Below are 21,482 nucleotides of genomic sequence, written 5' to 3'. Positions count from 1 at the left end.
TTATGTAGATCCTTTAATAATGATGTGCTATAGATTTACTACTTTAACATTGATATTTTTAGCCTAATGTTACATTAAACCTGACAGGTAATTTGCCAGATCAAATTTTATTGCCTTTCTTCCTTACAGGTCTTAGTACCGACTGTGTCCATGGTTGGAAAGCATTTGGGAGCAAGAAAAGATCATCCAGGCTTAAAGACTAAAGAAAATGATGAAAATTGTGGTCCCACTACTACTGTTTTTGTTGGCAACATTTCTGAGAAAGCCTCAGACATGCTTATAAGACAGCTCCTTGCTGTAAGTTAAACTGTTTATTTTTCATTTTTAAAGTTTTTTTATTATAAATTTCAAAGTTACTTAAAAGCAGGAGGACTCAATTTTTCCTTTTTATTTTGAAAAATTTCAATTCTGCAAAAACGTTGAATAGTACAGTGAGCACCCTTGTAACATGATTTGCTACATTTACTTTATACACACACATACACACTTCATACTTTCTGAGTACTGTATTTCGTCGTGCATAATACACTTTTGCCCAAATTTGTGAGGGAAAAATAAGGATGTGCATTATACATGGATAGTACTAAATTCATATCTTTCGAAACTTTTTCCCCCCTTCTTCCGCCTCCCCCCGACTCCGGTTCAAGCCGTTGTTTCTCAGTCTAGTTGTGTAGGACACAGCTCCCTGGCCCATGCTGGTATTGTGAGCCTTGCGCTCCCCCCCAGCTGAGGCAGTCGGTTGCTGTTCGTTGGTTAGCTGCCGGCGGCTCACAATGGCTGCCAGCCACTCACGCTGGCCACTGGCCACTCTGGAAGCACATGGTAACCCACGGCAGCACACAGCAGCCTGAGGGATCTTACTGAAGCTCACGCCAACCTCTGGCTGCTCTCCGCAGCCCAGCTCCAGGAAGAGCTGTTGTTCACAACCGTAGCTGTAGAGGGCGAAGCTCACTGGCCCATGGGGGTATCGAACCGGCGACCTCAGTGACCTCAATGTTAGGAGCATGGTGCTCCAACCACCTGAGCCACTGGGCTGGCCCCAATCACAATGTTTTTAATTCTTTTATTTATGCTTATGAGTTAAAAGTGTAACTCTAGAAATCAGTAACAATATCCGTATGCAAAATAATACCCTGCAATATTATATTTGGTTTTTATTGAACTTACGACGCGATGGCGAAGAGTTCTTGGCCTTCTGTGATGCGTAAATATCATAAATGTGTTACTGGTACATAAAATTTCCTGTACCATAATATTTTTAAAAATAAATGCTAAAATTCCTTTATAATACAAAAAACAAGTACCTAAAAGTAAACAAAAATTTGAATTAAAAAATTAAAATGAAAGATTTTTTTCCCTGAAAGTTTGGGCCAAAAATGTAGGTGTGCGCTATACATGGGAGTGCATTCTACATGGCAAAATATGGTAATTTGAGAGTAAGTTGTGACATGACATTTCACTTCTATATTAAGAATTTTCCCATGTGCCTTCTAAGACCAAAGACATTGTCCTACATGATCAAAAAATCATTATTACACTTAAGAAATTTAAGGGTGGTACAGTATCGTTAAGTAACTTACATATAGTTCTTATTTAATTTTCTCAGTAGCTGTTTTTCGTTTTGATCTATGATCCAGTCAAGGACTATACATTGCATTTAATTGTCAGTCCTCCTTTTTTTTTTTTAAGTTTTTATTGGGGGAATATTGGGGAACAGTGTGTTTCTCCAGGGCCCATCAGCTCCAAGTGTTGTCCTTCAGTCTAGTTGTCGAGGGCGCAGCTCAGCTCCAAGTCCAGTTGCCATTTTCAATCTTAGTTGCAGGGGGTGCAGCCCACCATCCTAATATGAGACTCGGTGTTGTTTTATTATAAGACCTGGTCTTATGTAACATAAGACCCAGTCTTAATTTTACTATAATACATAATTAATATAATATAACATAACATACCGGGTCTTATTTTAATATAAGCCGCAATCTTATATAAGATGGTGTATTTTTTTTAATATAATGTATAAGACCGGGTCTTACGTTAATTTTTGCCTCAAAAGTCGCATTAGAGCTGATGGTCCATCTAGATCTTATTTTTGGGAAAACATGGTATATTACTAGTGATACCATGTCTTCATAGGTGAACCTGAAAGAATTTCTATCATGTATTCTCTTAGAAGTGGAATTTCTGAGTTAGGGCATGCTCATCTTCAGTGTTACAGGATAATGCCAATTTTTTTCAGAGTGGAACATTGGGAGGACATTTTAAAAATAGTCTTTATTGAGATATAATTTATAATACCATGAAATTCACCCTTTTATAATGTGGTTCAGCGGTTTTTAGTATATTCAGAAAGAGGTACAAACACCACCACTAATTCCAGAGCATTTTTATCACCCCAGATAGAAGTCCTGTAACCATTAACAGTCACCTCCCATTGTCTCCTCCCTCCAGGCTGTGGCAACAGCTTATACTTTGTCTCAACAGATTTGCCTATTCTGGGCATTTTATATAACAGAATCATAGAATATGTGGCCTTTTTGTTTTGTGTTCTTTCACTTAGCATAATGTTTTCAAGGTACATCTATATTATAGTTTGTATTGATATTTCATTCCTTTTTATGGCCAAATATTTTATTTAATGGCTATACCACATTTTGTTTATCCACTCATCCATTGATGGACAATTGGGTTCTTTCTACTCTTTTGTTATGAATAAAGATGCTGTGAATATTTGTATCAAGTTTTTATGTGGACATAGGTATATTTTTTCAATTTGAAGCATCCCTTTTAAAAACCTGTTCTTGATTTACATGTGCAGCAGGTTTGTTTTTAAACTTTCTTTGGGTTCCTGAATTTCTTTCACTTTTAAGACTTCTCTTAAATGTCTGGTGATCGTTGATTGTTTGTTCATATTTAAGAATTAGGGATTGAAATGCTACTGTGTGCATAAGCTGGGTTTGTAAAATGTTGGGCATCATTGTGGGGTACTAGCCAACAGCCAGAGGTTTTAAATATTTGTGTGCAGAGGACTTTTCTTTGAGGCTTGTCGGTTTTGCTAGAAAACTTCTCGTTTCATGCTTCGTGGGTGTATGATTGGCTGCCTGCATGGGTAGGGGGTGATGGACTGAGTTCAAGCATTTCTTATATCTTTATTTTCTTCCCTTGTTACCCACTCTGTCTCATTCAGATCTTCCTTCATCTCCAGTGCTTCACATCCCAAGCTTCTTGTGTTTACTTTCTTCAGACTAACTCTTCAGGCTGTCTGGGGGTAGAGGTAGGGTAGTTGCTTCAAAAGAACTTTGAGGCTATGATTATGCCATATTCACATTGTCAGGCAAACACCTGTTTTTATTTAGCTTCATGCTTCATCCCCATTCACCACCATACCTTTTTTTTAAACCTCCAGTCCAGTTCTCCTTGGCCTGTAGAATCAGTTAAGTCAGCCTAATTCTTTTTCATCAGTATCTGCCTCTGGAGACAGTTATAGCTTTTCTTTGCTTTATTGAATGAGTTACCACTTGCCTTTTGTCTTTTCAAAATTTTGTTGAATTCTGCTATTTCCCCCTGCTATATTAGACCTGAAGAGTTTTACCTTTTTTATTCTTTGATTATCATTTGTTTCTCTGAAGGGATATGTGAAAAATTCATTCATTCTCAGTTTTGACAGGCAATCTTCAGTTCCTATTTTCCACAAATAACTTTTTTTACCTCTTAGTTTTTTAATAATTAGAAATAATATTATAAAACTTTGAAAGCAAACAAGTTGTAATAAAGTCCTACCTTTCAGACAACCTGCCCCATGAACATTTTAGAATATTTCTGATCATTTTATGGAAATTCTTTTTATTTACATAATTAAAATCTTCCTGTGTATCTGCAGTTTCATGTCCCATGTTAGTTTTTCATCCTATATCAAGCATTTTCCCATGTCATTAAAAATCCTTATGTACTGGGGGTGCCAAAAAAAATGTAAGAAATGGACACTTTGCTCAACGTTGCTCAGTCGTTCGCCGTAATCAGACATGCCTGGATGCTGATGGTAACCACTTTGCTATTGTAACTGCAGAAGTCAAACATGACTTAAATTCATCTTTTGTTATCGGTATATATTATTACAATTTTAATAGTTTTTTCCTTTCTTTAAATATGTATACAATTTTTTTTGGCACCCTCTGTATATATGTTTTAAAACAATCTTTATGAATGCATAATATTTCCTTGAATTTACTGTAGTTTTCACTATTATAGTATTGGGCATTTTGGGTTTTTATATATTTGATAGGATAAATAATGCTGTTAAATTTCCAATTAAAAGGGAATTTTAATTAGTAAGAAGTAAATAATTAGTAAGAATTGATTTTTCTTTAAAATTTGTTAGATATTTAGTTCATATAGGTTTGTGGGAATTGAGAGAATTTGAAGAAACTTAGTTGCTGGTATGATCTTTTTCCTTTCTTAGTTTTTGCTTGATTTTTTCCTAGTAGGAATATAATTGTGCTTCAATTTGCATTATAAGTTTATTTTGTTAAATGGTAACTACATGTATTTTTCTTTTTTAAGAAATGTGGCTTGGTTTTGAGCTGGAAGAGAGTACAAGGTGCATCTGGAAAACTTCAAGGTAGATGCTATTTTCCTTATATTGAGATAATTTTAACGTTTGTGCATAAATAACTGCATGTTTTACTCTTCATTGTTCTTAATCTTGGGGGTATTGTATTAGCATTCTTTGTTTTCCTTATTGGAATAGGATTAAAACCAATTGGGACGATATTGGCTGAGAGTTGAGATTAGAAAATGGATAAGTATAACCGGAAGGGAAAAAAAATTAGACTAACTGGCTTATAAGATTACAAAGTACTTTTTGTCTCAGCAGGAGTATATGATCAAGGTGGGATAATTAGGACTTAAGAAAGTAGGAGAAAAGATACGACCTGGTAGTCTTGAAAGCATGTTCTTTTCATACTTGTTGGTAGAAACACCTGCTTGACAGACATTCTTCAAACACTTTTTATTATGGAAAAATTCACATACATGTATAAAAATTAGAATAGTATGATCAATTCCCATCACCTACTCTTAACCTATTGTTCTCATCACCTACTGTTAACATTTATCAACTGTTGGCCAATCGTGCTTAACCTGCACTTTACCCATTTTCTCCTTATATTATTTTTAAGCAGACTTATGCACCAGATACTTTTGTCTATAAATATTTTAGTATGTGTCTCTAAAAGACAAGGGCTTTTAAAAAAATCCAAATTACTATTATAAGGCCTAGAAGAATTAACTAATTTTCTTAATATCATTAAGTCAATATTGAGATGTCCAACACTGAGTCAATATCCAGTCAGTTTTCAGATGTCCAGTTGCCTCAAATGTAAATTTTTGTTTGTTTGTTTGGTTCAGGATCCATATTAGGTGCACACATTGCTATTGATTGACATATTTTTAAGTCTTTTAATATTTTAAGTTCTTCTATCTCTTTTCCTTTGAGATATTTGTTGAAGAAACTGGGTCATTTGCCCAGTAGCATTTTTTTAGTTTGAATTTTCTGGTTGCAGCTCCAGTAGAATAACATGCCATGTATCTCGATCCTCTTTATTTTATGTAAACTGGTTGGTAGTTGTATCTTGAGACTTGATCAGATTTGAGTTTGTGTTATTTTTGTTGATTTTTTTTTTTGTTTGTTTTCAATTAACGTTTTTTGAGGTGACAATTGTTAGTAAATGTTGATGCTTTTATTTGTCAGAATTCTCTAAAGGTAGCATTCTTCCAAAAGGAAACATTTGGGCTTTTTTTTGTTTTTTTATGGTAGCATCTGTTGATTGTCAGTGCCTAGGTTGATGCATTCATTGAGGGTTACAAAATACAATAATCTGTTTTGGAGAATTTTATCATTCCTCCTTGAAGAACAAATATTCTTACTAGTAGAATACTTCCATAAGGATATACTTCCCCCTCCATGTACTATTTAGTTACGTAGAGGTATAATTTATATTTTAAAAGCCATGATAAATACTTTGGTTGTTCATTTCATTTTTCAAAAGATTGAGCTTGTGTCTTTAGCATCTTTAGCCGTGACTTTTTTTTTTAACTTACGGATTGAAGCATATTCAATTTATTATATTTAATATGGATTAATTGCCATTGTTATTGCTAGTGAAACTTAAGCTGTCATATGTTAGTTGCCTATGCAAGTTCGATTTCCAGTGGTTTTGACACAAGCCTACTTGCTTATGATAGCTTCTTTGTTATTTGGAGTCACAAGATATTCCAAGCTCAGTTGAGTAGTTTTTGTGCCCCAGATCTGGTACCAGCCATTTCTCCAAGGAACTTTGTTCCTTTTAGTGGAAAACTGCTTTCAAAATCACAATCTGGGAATTAGGTATACTCGTTTTAAGAGAAGTTTGATATTTGCTTTTCCGTTTTTGCATTGCAAGTTAATTTAAATTCAGGGCTATCGTGTTTCCCCAAAAATAAGACCTGTTGGACAATCAGGTGTAAATCGTCTTTTGGAGAAAAAATTAATATGAAACCCAGTCTTATTTTACTATAATATAAGACCGGGTTTTATATAATGTAATATAAGACTATGTCTTATTTTAATTTTTACTCCAAAAGACGCATTAGAGCTGATTGTCCAGGTTGGTCTTATTTTTGGGGGAAATAGGGTAAAAAGTTTCTATTTGCCCATTTCTTTTTTTTTTTTAATTTATTGGGGTGACAATTAGTAAAATTACATAGATTTCAGGCGTACAATTCTATATTACATCGTCTATAAATCCCGTTGTGTGTTCACCACCCAGAGTCAGTTCTTCCATCACCATATATTTGATCCCCCTTACCCTCATCTCCCACCCCTCACCCTTTTCTGTCATATGTATATTTTCATTCTCCCACACTGGGAATCCTGAGTTTCAAGGAGACCTAGGATGATAGACTATTAAATATTTGCTGGCTTGCTTCACCTCACGTTTCACATACAATTTCAGGCTAATAACACCAACATTATCATCAACAATATGATTTATTGAATTTTCTTTTTTATTGACAGTTCTTTTCGTTCTTAGGATGTATCACTAAAAATGTAAACTCAAATTTACTATTTTAAAATCATTCAGAATAGTTTCTATGTGGTTATGTCATTAACTGGTTTCATTTGTTTAATTCTACTTTCAAGTTTTAGATTACTCTTTAAAATTTAACACTGTTTTAATATCACTAATTTAAAGTCATGGTAATAATGAGGCTAGTTATTAAAATAAAACAGATTTAGAAAAATTAGATAACTAGCATAAAAGATCATTACTTTCATAGTTTGTTGTCTCAGAAAATGGCTTTATTTATGTTCAAGCAGCCTGTTCTCACTTATTTGTAGCTGTTAGGAAGTCTGGATGAAGTGAATTTATGAAATAAAACATAATCATGAAATTTGCTAATTTTGCTAACTTTTTACCAGCACTTCTTTGTTTGTTCCCCCCCCCCCCCCTTTTTCTGCCTCCCCTGCCACTCCGGTTCAAGCCGTTCTTTCTCAGTCTAGTTGTTGTGTAGGACACAGCTCCCTGGCCCAGGCTGGTATTATGAGCCTTGCGCTCCTCCTGGCTGAGGCATTCGATTGAGGCAGTCATTCACCGGTCGTCGGTCGGCCACTCATGGCAGCTCTCGCCGGCTGTCAGCCGCTAACAATGGCTGCCGGCCACTCACGCTGGCCACTGGCCACTCATGGCAGCACACGGTGGCCCACGGCAGCACACAGTAGCCCACAGCCGCTCACGCTGGCTGCCGGCCACTCACAATGGCTGCCAGCAGCTCACGTTGGCCACTGGCCACTCATGGCAGCATGTGGTAGCATATGGCAGCTCACGCCGACCCCTGGCTGCTCTCGGCAGCCCAGCTCCAGAAAGAGCCGTTGTTCACATTCTTAGCTGTAGAGAGTGCAGCTCACTGGCCCATGTGGGAATCGAACCAGTGTGTTAGGAGCACGGAGCTCCAAACGCCTGGGCCACCGTCCCAGCCCTTATTAGCACTTCTAATAAAAATTTATCTTCCTTTCCCCTGTTTAGAATTTTTTTCTTTTTTCCTGTTTTTGTCTTCTCCTTCTTCTTTTGGTTGAGGGTAAAAGTGAAATCATCAAAGGTAATTGAAGGACAGGGAGGAGTGACAATGTGAATAATCCTTGTAAAGTATTATAACACTTGTTCTCTAATGATTTTAATTTTCCAGAAATATGTTTCATCTTTCATAATTGCATTGTTAATATCACTAAATTCTTTACATCTATTGCTAGCCTTCGGATTCTGTGAGTATAAGGAGCCTGAATCTACCCTCCGTGCACTCAGGTTATTGCATGACCTACAGATTGGAGAGAAGAAACTACTTGTTAAAGTTGATGCAAAGACAAAGGCACAACTGGATGAGTGGAAAGCAAAGAAGAAAGCTTCTAATGGGGTATGTTTTCTATAGTGTAAACTTCGCTAGGCCAACTGTGCTCTTTCAGTGTAAATCTTATAAATGAATCTAATATGGGGCTTCACGAGATTATTATGCTTGTGACTAACATGCAGGAGGGTATTTTTATAGTTTATAATTATTTTAAGTCTTTTATCTACCCATAGTGGGTGGATGACTGTTGATTTGCTTGTTCCAGGTTGGGATGAAGGTAGTAAGGGAGGCTGGACAAGGTTAACTTGCCAGAGAAAACATTGGTACAGACTATTCCAAACAGAGCTAATTCATTAAGGCAGCTTTGTAAGTAAGTACAAAATATATTTCAACCTACACAATTTTTATTAGTTGCCCTCTGTTTTAGAAGTACACAGGTTCTAAAATGAATGAAAATAAGTCTTATTATTTTTCTCAGGTGGGTGGCTATATTAAGTGAAGCTAAGTAAAGGAAAATTTTGTATGTTGTATTGTAATATATGAATTATTACTCTCAACAAAGCATAAAGTAGCTAAAACCTGAGAAGATGTTTCTTTGTTTTCCCTTCCTGTTTCTTTTTGGCACCTCAAGCTGAGCTAATCCATACAGATTTATTGTCTTCCTGTCTCTACAAAAACAAAGCGGCCTTTTTGCTCTTTCAAACTATTATAATTCAGAATAAAAATAGCTTTCTTGTTCGACCCCTCCCTTCTTTACAAAAACATTTTATGCTCTTTGTATAAAACGTAAAAGCAAACTATAAAGAAATTAAGTACCATTCACAATCCTATCACCATTAGTAACCACTGTAGATATTTTTGTTGCATATTCTTCCAGTTTTCTCTGTATGAATGAATATAGTTTTAATTGGAATATGTGAATTTGTTTTTCTTTTCATAAACACAGGATTGAATTCTAAGTGTTGTTTTGTAAACAACTTTTCTTACTTCCTTGTGCCTTTCCTTGGGTTTTAATATTCTAACTGATTTCTCTGCATAATATTTTAATTAATTTCCTCTTATCTGTTATAGTACTGGCTATATTTCTAAAACAGTATAATTATTTCGATCTCCTGCTCATACATCCTGAATGGTTTTCAATTTCTTAGAATTTAAAGCCCATATTCTTAGCATGACATTCAAGGCTTGCTCCAATCTACCTTTCTAATGTCCCTGCATTCAGTCATGTATCCGTACAAACTTCCTGTGTGCTTTGCTGACTTTTCATGTCCTATTGCCCATCCAAGCTCCTTGTTAAAATTCTATGCATATAGTTAATATAATTAAAATGTTACTTGATTCATATAGCCTTCATCAGCCCTACCCCTTGATTCCCCTCAGTCAGAATTAAATCCCCTCTTCCCAGATCAAGCAGGATTTTTTTACTGCTCTTAATGTCAGTCTGCTTTGTGGTAGGTGTTGTTTATATCTCCCCGTCACTCACAGCCCCTTGTACCATCTCATTCCCATTTCCTCTCCCCATCTTTCGATTACAAGATAGAAAGGCCAATAAGTTTACAAAACTGTATTCCTTCATCTTGTGCCTCCACAGAACCTAGAATAATGTCTTGTCCATACCAAGAATGATATATTGAATAACAGTTGTAGTATATATTGCTGTCCTGGTAACCTTAACTGTCTTTACCTACCTTTATAAGGAAGTAATGAAATACAGTTTCTCTGGAGTGTAAATTGTATCTCAGATCAGCAGTGTTACTTACCTGTCACGTCACTAAAACTTTAAAAAAAATATATGCAACAAAACTTTGCAGATTTTCCTTGCTGTGATAACCGAATTCTTATTTATTTATTTATTTTATTGGGGAAGGGGAACAGGACTTTATTGGGGAACAGTGTGTACTTCCAGGCCTTTTTTCCAAGTCAAGTTGTCCTTTCAGTCTTAGTTGTGGAGGGTGCCGTTCAGCTTCAAGTTGTTGTCCTTTCAGTCTTAGTTGTGGAGGGCGCAGCTCAGCTCCAGGTCCAGTTGCCGTTGCTAGTTGCAGGGGGCACAGCCCACCATCCCTTGCGGGATTCGAACCGGCAACCTTGTGGTTGAGAGGACGCATTCCAACCAACTGAGCCATCCGGGAGCTCAGCGGCAGCTCAGCTCAAGGTGCTGTGTTCAATCTTAGTTGCAGGGGGAGCTGCCCACCATCCCTTGTGGGACTCGAGGAGTTGAACTGGCAACCTTGTGGTTGAGAGCCCACTGGCCCATGTAGGAATCAAACCGGCAGCCTTCGGAGTTAGGAGCATGGGGCTCTAATCGCCTGAGCCACCGGGCCGGCCCCGAATTCTTATTTTTAAAAAAAAGCATGGACTCTATATCTTGGGACTCATTGTTTCACTGTGTTGTTTTGTTTGTTTGTTTTGTTTTACTATGTTTAATCACTAACTTGTGAGGTCGTTTAATTTGTAACATTTTCAGATGGTGTACTCTGAACATGAAGTAAATCACTTCACTATATATAAATAAGGAAATGCACAATTTTGTGACTGATTTAATTTGAAATCACCATTAGCAAGAGGAACCACAATTTAAATCTGTTTATATCTTTCTTCAAGAATGGATTTGAAGCCACCTCCAATAAAAACAGCAGTTATTTCAGATAAAATGTAATTATACAAAATTAATAGACATGATTCTGGGTACACTTGGCATGGTACCCAGGTGCTTGAAGTCACAAGACAAACATGGCCTGTTTTCCTGGAATTTCAGTTTTCCTTAACAGTACTGGTAAAGAAAAAGTCAAGCAACTATCAGATAATTTCAAATAACTTAAGCAAGTATAGCTACATTCTGAGTAGGTTGCAGATTTGTCATGAGTTTTCAAGATAAAATATGCACATTTACTTGTTTTTTTCTCTTTCATTGATTTTTTGGAGAAATTCATAAAATTTTGACTTACGGTAGATGATACGATAATGAGACATTGAAAAACTTGTATGTTACTTTATTCAGGCATCTTCTGAATCCCAGGCAGAGGAGAAAAAGCAAATAGCTGTATAGTTCTCTTTAACTAAATAAGAAACACAAGCTTGTCTGGAAAGAGAGTGAAATATTTCTCCTGATCTAGAATTTTAAGAGGAATTATGTGTCTTGTCTAATGACTTGATTGAAAGTTTTCGTTTAGATTTTGCAGAAATTGTAGAAGCAGGTTTTTAACTTTTAGTTTTTCATTTGAGGTAGCCATGCTGGTCTAGTCTAGTCCGTGTCTTGTTTTCTGGATGTTCAGCAATAGAGGTAGAGCTATCTGCTTGATTGTCTCAGGGGTAGTGGTTGTAAACCACACCTTTAGAAATGAATTTTGACAAGTATTGGAAATATAATCTCTGGAAAAAACCACTTACATTGCATGTTAATTGATGACAGATTCTATACAGGTAGGAACATCTTGACATCTTTGTCTGGAAATTCTGGCTGAATCTACATTTCCTCAAAAGAAAGGGTTCCGCATTCGCTTAAATTCCCAAAGAAGTTCTTGTTTTAGATTCTAGAAGTCAGTGCCAAAAAAGTGAGCCTAGAAGGGCTGTTTTCCAACTTTATAGTCAGTAGCTTTACTGTTGAAGCTTTTTAATTCCGCTGCAAAGAGCCAAATAGGTGGGCCACATAAGCATCTCAGATACTGCGTTGATTTCTGTGATCAGCTAAACCATTCACCTTTTGCTGCTCAGTATTATTGAATGTGCTTTCTATTTCTGAATTGGAAGAAGAAACTGGAAATCAGGAAATTGTTTATTGTTGAAGACCCAGAGTTAGAGCAAGTTGAAACCAAAAATAACTACCTTTCATGTTTATTTTTGTTTTTCTTATATTAACAATCAGTTAAGAGACTGAGGCTAATTTTTTCTTCTAAAAATGTACAGTTTTTAGATCAAGTGGCAATAGTTATTGGCAAGGTAGTGTGAATTAGTTCATTCCAAATGCTTTATTTCTAATTTAGATAAGCCCGGCTCTACTAATATTTAAATTTTGACTTAGGATGGTGGTGGTAGGGAATTTAGGGATGAGTATTTTTAGATGAGTAGGCCTTTGGATTTATAACCTCACTTCTATCCTTAGTCTTAGAAGAGCATGGAGATGTAGAGGGTTCATAGAAAGGAATTTAGAATATAAGGGAAAAGCTAAAGACAAACTGGATACTCTCAAAGTATATTTTCATAATCAAGAATTTGGGGTTTGGGTTATAATAGACGTGTGTGTCAGGACCTACAGTTTCAGTGACAAGTTTACCTGGAGGTTTAATTCTTTAAAACCTGTGGAGGAGCAAAGTATTGCTGAAGGAATTTTGATGAAAGCTGCATAAAGAACTTATTGCTATATATTATTGATTTAAAGTAAGAAAGGAACATGTTGCCACAATTATAGTTTACAATATTTTGGTAAATAATTTTAGCAATTTTATTATACTCCTTGGGTAAACCATTTTGTCTTTATCCAAGATGCCAAATAGAAAGTTGGCTATAAGAAGACTGGATGAAGAGGCAGGTTCGAGAAAGTAAGAAACCCTCAGTGTGGTTAGTTTTATAATACCGCAATGATTTATATTGACGTTATCTGTATCATAACCGTCTCTTAGCCTTTATTGTTAAATGCTTAAGGGCAAGGTTATTTCTTTTTCAGTTTTGAATTTTTTTGCTATGTAGCATTGTATCTTGCACATAATAGTAGGCTCTTAATTTGTTGAGCAAATTCATTTAAGAAATAAATGCTTGTTGAAAAAGTGTTTGTTGGACAATGCTGGTAGTTGAGTTACGAAATCACTGCCAGATTATATTAAGGAGTTATAAGGCATGAAAGTCACCTTGAATAGAATTATGACTAGGAGTCAGCATTTGTGCAAAAGAGCATTGGTTCATGTTTGTGTATCTGAAAATGTGTATAGTACGTATATGTTTACCAAGTAAACTGATAAGTAGTTTGGGGTGTGCGTGTGTATATAGTTTTAAATTACAAGCTTTTGTACACGTACACCTTTATATTTACCTTGTTGCTTTTTTTGTCATACTTTTTTACCTTTCTAAGTTGTAAGAAGAGTAGTTGAGAGAAACTGGAAACTACCCAAAGTTTTGAGGTCATTGTCTAAATTTTGTGCTTTGAACTGAGTTATTCCTTAACCAGGGGACTTGAAATAAAACTTAGAAACAAGAATAGTAGCACATTAGAAGCCAATAATTTTTTTCACATCAACACAAGTAACAATCTAGACTTCTTTTAAAAAATAATGAAGTCTTGCAAATACTCAGTTGCTTGTTTGTGAGAAGCATTACACCAGTGAATTTTTGTGTTTCTGTTTTTTATAATGTTACATATGCAAGTCATGGGGAGAAAGCCTTGTGCAGTATTTAGAGTTGATTCCGTCTTAGTGTGTAAGTATGTGACTTTTTTAAGTGGTATTCCCACGTTGTAGGAATTGTAGAAAGCGGAGTGGGAAAAAGAAGCCATCATTTAAGCCCCTGACCTGTCTATCTGATGTTTGCTTTGTGTTGTATAGATCTGTCTAGTGTTTTTTTTTTTTTTGTATGACCTACACGTGCTTTTTTTTTTTTTTTTAATTGGGGAAGGGGAACAGGACTTTATTGGAGAACAGTGTGTACTTCCAGGACTTTTTTCCAAGTCAAGTTTTTGTCCCTTCAGTCTTAGTTGTGGAGGGTGCCATTCAGCTTCAAGTTGTCCTTTCAGTCTTAGTTGTGGAGGGCGCAGCTCAGCTCCAGGTCCAGTTGCCATTGCTAGTTGCAGGGGGCACAGCCCACCATCTCTTGTGGGAGTCTAACCGGCAGCCTTGTGGTTGAGAGCCCGCGCTCCAACCACCTGAGCCATCTGGGAGCTCAGCAGCAGCTCAGCTCAAGGTGCCGTGTTCAATCTTAGTTGCAGGGGGCACTGCCCACCATCCCTTGCAGGACTCGAGGAATTGAACTGGCAACCTTGTGGTTGAGAGCCCACTGGCCCATGTGGGAATCGAACTGGCAGCCTTCGGAGTTAGGAGCATGGAGCTCTAACCGCCTGGGCCACCGGGCCGGCCCCTCTACATGCTTTTATTTTAACTAGTCGTTAGCATAGTGCACATAAAATTGTATTTTGCTTTTTTCACATAATTATATTTTCAACTTTGGAAGGACTTAGTAAATTGTAAAAATTTGGCAGATGTTTTGTGCAGTATGCTAGTCCTGTGATTTAATCTTGCTGGTTAGGGATCAGAATATTAGCTATCAAGGGAGGAAAAGAAAAAGATGAAGTACTGATATATAAGGAAAAAACAAAAACAAATTAGTTGTATAAAGTTAAGAGCAAAACCAAATCTGCATTTAATAGGACTACTGAGATGTTTTGGAGAAAGCATGTTTGTTTTGTGTACCGACTCTTGTTTTAGAATGATTTTCATTTTCTTGTTTGATTTACCCGACCTCCCACTACTGTATTTGCCTTATTTTACTTATTTTTTTTTTAAGAATGCTAGGCCAGAAACTGTCACTAATGATGATGAAGAAGCTTTAGATGAAGAAACAAAGAGAAGGGATCAGATGATCAAAGGGGCCATTGAAGTTTTAATACGTGAATACTCCAGTGAGCTCAATGCCCCTTCACAAGAATCTGACTCTCATCCCAGGAAGAAGAAGAAGGAAAAGAAGGAGGACGTATGTGTTACTGATTTCTGTCAACAGAGTCATTTTCTACAGTTTACTTTTTATGGTGTCACATTCTGGTGCTATCATTACGTTTCAACTTTTGGGGGGGGGGAAAACAGAATGACTAGCATTTATAACAATATACAAATTAATTAATTAAGCTTAATTTGACCACGTTTTACTAATTAACTTCCTAATTTTTTTACCAAAACATTCCTGTTTTCTATGTTTGAAATACACTGGCATGGAAGCTTGTGCTTATCTGTGGATTCTAATTAAGTAAGGAAAAAAAACTTGAGTGATGAAGTATAGGAAATGATATTAAGGGGTAAAGTAAGATTTCTTTTTGTTTTTGTTTGGTTATGAAGGGGCTGGCTTTGTTTTGCCTGACTACCTAATTATCACTGTTCCATCTCTGCTCCAAATGTTCACTGAGGATTTTTACCCATGCTTTAATTTTTGGCCATCTCCTTATAAACCACATTTTATTCCCCTCTGTAGACAGTAATACTGTTTGAATTCTAACGGGAGGACTATGAAAAAGCAGCACAAGATGAAACACTCCTCCCCAGTATATTACATTATCGCCACTCTTTGTAAGACCAAACTATTGAACAGTAGGGAGTCCAGGCTGAAAGAAATGTTCCATTTTCTTATACTCGTTACTTTTGGATAAATTTAGGAAAATTATGGGGAGTGTTCTTTAAAAATATTGGAAGTATGTTATATACATGGATTGTTTATACCATGAAAAAGTACTATGAAACATACTGTTATTCGCTGTCAAGGGGTAGGTCCAGTTCATATTATTTTGGATTTCATTGCTTTCTTGGGCCATCTTCAGTTTTCTTTGTGGCCAAATGCATTTTCAGTACTTGGTTCATTCTTTCTCACATGGTCATAAAAGTCTGTCTGGTGAAATGCTGATAGTTGGGATTGGTAATTGGTAGAGATAGTCGGGTATCGGGTAATTGAGGCCTGTAGAGTGTTCTCTCTCTTCCCATTAATGGTAAAGGAGAAAATAACAAGATATGATATGGGTTAGGAGGGAGAGGATCAAAGAAATCCTTCTCTATGGCAGGAATTTGGGGTACATCTTCTTGGTGTGATTGTTTCCTGTATATTGGAGGGGATCAAGGAAAAAGTCCTGTTAGTATGAGACCCTCCTTGTTCCATTTCTTAGGGGAGTTGGAGGGAGCGGAGGTGGTGGGTGATTGGAGGGGTTATAGAGAGTGAAATCTTTTTATCATCAAGTAATTTGAAATCAAAATGTTGCAGAAATCTTGCATTGCCTATTACTATCTTGCATTGCCTACTACTGCAGTCATCTCACTTTAATATGAATGAAAGTATTATTTTGCAGAGTAATGTGAACTGTTTGTGTGTGTGTGTGTGTGTGTGTTTTTTAAAGTCTTTGTGGATTTTTTCACAGATTTTCCGCAGATTTCCAGTGGCACCACTGATCCCTTATCCACTCATCACTAAGGTTTGTTTACATTGTAAGCTTTGACAATAACTGTTTACTGCCAATTGCCAGATTTGTGATTCTTGTCTATCTGATTTTTTACTATTTGAATTAAATTGTTAGATTTGTTACTATATAAGTTGTTTTTATTTATTTACTCCTCTCTTTTGTAAGACCTGTACAGAATATCCAACCTGTAAGTTTTATTAGATCTTTATGCATTCCCTCTTGTTCCCCTTTTCTTTTAGGAGGATATAAATGCTATAGAAATGGAAGAAGACAAAAGAGACCTGATATCCCGAGAGATCAGCAAATTCAGAGACACACACAAGGTAGTATTCTTGTTTTTTCACTTGATACCAATCTAGACTTTTTACAGAATCCAAAGCAAACAGACAAGAAAAATCAACTTTAATTTGAATATAATTTTAAATGCTTTTTATAGGTTTAATTGATATTTAGATAGACACAAACAGAAGACCGATACCATAGAAGACCGATACCATATTAAAGTGGTCCTTGACATATTATACTTAGTTTTTTCAGTTACTGACTTCTGCAGTCATCTCACTTTAATATGAATGAAAGCTAATTTTATTTTTCAATACCAACATAAACATCAAGGTCAGATTTAAACTAGATTCAAGGGGGCAGGATAACTAACATACACTGTAGTGTATTTCTGGGGGCAGTTATTTAACTTAGGAAAACCTTTTCTTTAGAGCTGAGGTTAAAATTTAAGATTTATATTTGTATAGATTTAAGTTGAGAGGGGGAGATTTTTAAAAATTTAGGTCAGTGGTTACCAGACTTACCAAATTTTAGATGCATGGAAGAACTGTAAATGCCCATAAAGCTAATCTATTCATTGACCCCCACCATTATGATAGAGATCATATGGTGACTAATGCAAGATGAAACACTCAGCTTGGAAAGTAACAAGGAATAGGATGTAAGTATGAGCTTCTGTTTTTTATTATATTTATGGATGCCCCCTCAGAAAAATATGCAAAGGGGTAACTGGCTTGGAAATGGGTATTTGTGCATAGTAAATCCCACTCACGAGTTTTGCCTATTAAAAGCTTCTCTCAGTGACAGTGCACCTGTGAATGTTCGTTAATGTTGAAGGTGATGCTTATGGACGGTGAAGTGCAAACACTGCATGACACGTATTTTGATGTTAGAGATAATAAGATGTTACTGGTTCTTACTCATAAGAATGAGTGACCTTCAATTCCGTGAAATGCTAAGTGTTCATTTTTTCTTTTATTTAATCTTATTTTTTCTTACTGCTTTCAAAATTCCACATTGACAATCAGTGCCATCGATGCTGCTGTACACTAAATGATCCAGGCCCAGCCCTAGCTCACATCCACAGTGCTTTTCCAGGAATTACATATATCTAAAAGCACAAGTGCAGTTCTCTCAAATTAATTTTGAGAGTTAAAAGGGTAGTCCGTGGGAAGTCATTTTAGAAGAATACTTTTGGTTAGGTTCAATACTCAAATTCAGGATCTGAGTAAGCTTGAAAATGGTGTACAGTTGTGTGTGTGGTTTATCCCCCGTTTTGTTATTTGTTAAACCCTGTCATGTCATTGGTAAAGTATGAGGGGATCGTGTTTTTTAAAAATTAATTCAAGATATTTCCTTCAGAGTTTGAGAAGCTGTCAGGCATTTGACTGCCTTAGACTTATTTCACTGCAAGGGGAATGTTTTGCATTTCCAAAACGTGCTTTAAAAATAAATTGAAAGAAAAAGAAAAACTGTTATTGGGTGGTATGGTTAAAAGAGATGTTTAAAACTTGAGTAACAAAAAATGAGCTCAGTGAACCTTTGCATGTTTTGGTATGAGTTTATTAAATAACCCCAGACTGTCAGGGTGTCAGCGTGGCAGGGGGCGTCCATTTACAGCACGGACGAGTCTGAAGAGAGAATAAGGTAAGATTTATGCTTTTTTTTCCTGTCCTTTCCTCTTCATTATTTCATTACTTTCTTACATCTTTTTAGACCCACTTCATTTCCTCTTTCTCTGGTCTTTGTCTTAAAATACATATGTGTGTGTATCTGTTGCATATATAATCTTTTAGAAATGCATTTAGTATGGGCCAGATTCACTCACTTTTTCATTTACTTAGAATAAAACTTTTGAAATGAGTTCTGAAACAAATTATTTACATAAGTGAAACTATATACCTAAGAAATAAGTAATGCAGTGAATAAGGAAGAGTAAAAAAATTGAGGAGTTCTACAAAAGAAATTATTATTGGAACAGCTAAAATAATCTGTAAGTATCTATTATCTCAGAAATAAACAAATTTCTTTATAAGTGTATGATACTGAGGTAAGTTTTATTTAGTCTAGCCTCATTTTACAATTAAAATTTTTATATTCCATTAGAACTGTTTCAGAAATTAGAATTTGCCCCTTTAAATAGCTTTCAGTTTCTGTCTTCTTTCTATCATTTCTTTTCCCTTTGTGACTTCAATGTATTCAGTATTGGCTTTGCCTACATTTTACTTTGATATAAACTGGCATAGCAGCTGAATATATTGGTTTCTCATGCATTAGCTTTTCTTCATAATCCTCTATCAGTTCTCTGATCCATGAGCAAGAGAAAAAGAGTATAACAGGTAAGATTGCTTTTTAAAGTTGTTTTAAATGCTGTACATGACTGAGAAAAGAAAAAAAAATGCACATTTTATTGTTAAAGTTTAAATTTCATTTCAGTGACTCTAAACATGGAACCAAAGAGATAAATGTGTTTTGTTTTTGTTTTGTTTTTCCTGTTTGGAGTTTTTTTTTTTTTCTTTCTGAGTTTGTGTAGAAACTGCGTGGTACACTGGTAATCTTGTCAGGGTACAAACTTGGTCTGACTATGTTATTTGGTTTATTTGTGAACCATGTACTTGCTCTTCCTCCCAGAAACATAGCTTGTAGGCAAGGTTAATCCAGTGTTGGCGATCCATGTCCTAGCACAGCATCTGTAAGTTAATATGTAATCGTTCCTTCCAAGGATGGATTTATCACTGTTGATATATTTTACTGTCTTATAGGTGTAATGGGTATAACTAAATATGTTGCTTTTACAATTAATTTAAATGAGAATATTACAATTACGTACATTTTTGCTTGACATGAGTGATTTTCAAATTTTCTTTATTTGGTGGGCTGTCCATCTTGTATTGGTTGGTGGGAGTAAATGTTTCCATAGATAATAAGATATCGTGGCTGAATTCACCTTGTCTTTTGGAGGGTGGGCAACCCAGAGGGCAGATTATTTAGTTGCATTACAGTGACCTGACTTTCCTTCCACACCTCCCTTTACAACCTACAACTAGTAACCTTTCGGCAATGGGAAGTCTGGGATTATAATTAGTATCAGTCCCACTGATATACAGAAATTCATAATGGGAAGAATTATGTTTTAACCAAGTGATTGTATTTCCAGAAATTATGAACCAATACATTCCTCATGGTCATTTTAGTTATTACATAGTCATTGAGTGGCTAGCCACACTTGACACAATCTCTCAGCATCCAAGATTGGAGATTTCCTGGTCTGTGTAGAGCATATGATTTTGCACGGAATCTATCTCGTCTTGTGATTGCTTCAGTTTAATTTGTCAAATAAAACCACAAGTGTTTAATACTAAAGTACCAGTAGTTTGGTTTTTGTTGTTGTTGTTGTTCCCAATATTGGGTATTGCGCCGGGAAAAATCTTAATACTGGAGCTACAGAGTTAACTCTAAAAGTGCTTTTATTGGTTTCTAGAAACTGGAAGAAGAGAAAGGCAAAAAAGAAAAAGAAAGACAGGAAATTGAGAAAGAACGGAGAGAAAGAGAAAGGGAGCGTGAAAGGGAACGAGAAAGGCGAGAACGGGAACGAGAAAGGGAAAGAGAACGTGAACGAGAAAAGGAGAAGGAACGGGAGCGGGAACGAGAACGGGATAGGGATCGTGACCGGACAAAGGAGAGAGATCGAGATCGTGATCGAGAGAGAGATCGTGACCGTGATCGGGAAAGGAGCTCAGATCGAAATAAAGATCGGAGTCGATCAAGGTAAGGCTTTGTAGAAATTACTGTTTTGCTGATAGCTTTCATAGAACTGCAAGTTAGCACTCTCTAGGACCACTAACAATTATTTGATGAGAGAAATTCCTTAACCACAGAGCATGCCCAGCTTGCTGTCTCACAGGTAAAACATTGGTTAAAATAACAATTTTCAATCTTAGGATTAGTTTCTGTCTGAAGCTAATTTTTACAGAGACCCAGAACACACCAACTGTCCACCCAATGTTGTGGGCAGACATGAGTTTTTTTTGTAATCCTGGGCCGGGGGGCATTATTTTCTAGTCACTGTTTCATTGAGGTATACTTGGAAATCAGCTCTAGCACCTCTGCTTTTAGCCCCTGGTATCTTTATTTGGTCCTATAGCCCACTGGACGCCCATAACTCACCTCCCAGTCTCTATTTGCTCTCTATAGCTTGTAGTACTTTCACCTTGTTTTTGTTTTATTTAAATTTTTTCTTAATTACATTGATTATAATTGAATCATTTCAAATTCTTGAGGAAGGAGGCAGAGCAAAAATGAACAAAGGAAGGAAATGGAGAAGGGAGAAAGTAGAAAGGAAGAGAGAAAAACTCACTTTTTTAAAAAAAAATCTGTGTGTGTGTGTGTGTGTGTGTATATATATATATATATATATTTTTTTTTTTTTTTAACAGGACTTTATTGGGGAACAGTGTGTACTTCCAGGCCTTTTTTTTCCAAGTCAAGTTGTTGTCCTTTCAGTCTTAGTTGTGGAGGGTGCCGTTCAGCTTCAAGTTGTCCTTTCAGTCTTAGTTGTGGAGGGCGCAGCTCAGCTCCAGGTCCAGTTGCCGTTGCTAGTTGTTGGGGGCGCAGCCCACCATCCCTTGCAGGAGTTGAGAAATCAAACTGGCAACCTTGTGGTTGAGAGGATGCGCTCCAACCAGCT

General features: G+C 36.2%; 1 protein-coding gene across 3 annotated transcripts in view; it reads left to right on the top strand.

Annotated features, from left to right (window-relative positions):
* RBM25 (RNA binding motif protein 25) overlaps positions 1 to 21,482 on the top strand; it is a 50,932-nt gene that overhangs the window by 14,774 nt on the left and 14,676 nt on the right. For all 3 annotated transcript variants that reach the window (XM_033107376.1, XM_033107375.1, XM_033107377.1), the window contains 7 exons: positions 130 to 297; positions 4,555 to 4,612; positions 8,282 to 8,442; positions 14,863 to 15,048; positions 16,472 to 16,525; positions 16,753 to 16,836; positions 20,277 to 20,563. In XM_033107376.1, coding sequence (XP_032963267.1) covers positions 130 to 297; positions 4,555 to 4,612; positions 8,282 to 8,442; positions 14,863 to 15,048; positions 16,472 to 16,525; positions 16,753 to 16,836; positions 20,277 to 20,563 — 998 coding nt within the window. The remainder of the gene's footprint in view (positions 1 to 129; positions 298 to 4,554; positions 4,613 to 8,281; positions 8,443 to 14,862; positions 15,049 to 16,471; positions 16,526 to 16,752; positions 16,837 to 20,276; positions 20,564 to 21,482) is intronic.

The sequence above is a fragment of the Rhinolophus ferrumequinum genome, chromosome 6 (genome assembly GCF_004115265.2).
Source record: "Rhinolophus ferrumequinum isolate MPI-CBG mRhiFer1 chromosome 6, mRhiFer1_v1.p, whole genome shotgun sequence".
Taxonomy (NCBI): Eukaryota; Metazoa; Chordata; class Mammalia; order Chiroptera; family Rhinolophidae; genus Rhinolophus; species Rhinolophus ferrumequinum.
This window is presented reverse-complemented; position numbering and strand designations above follow the sequence as displayed.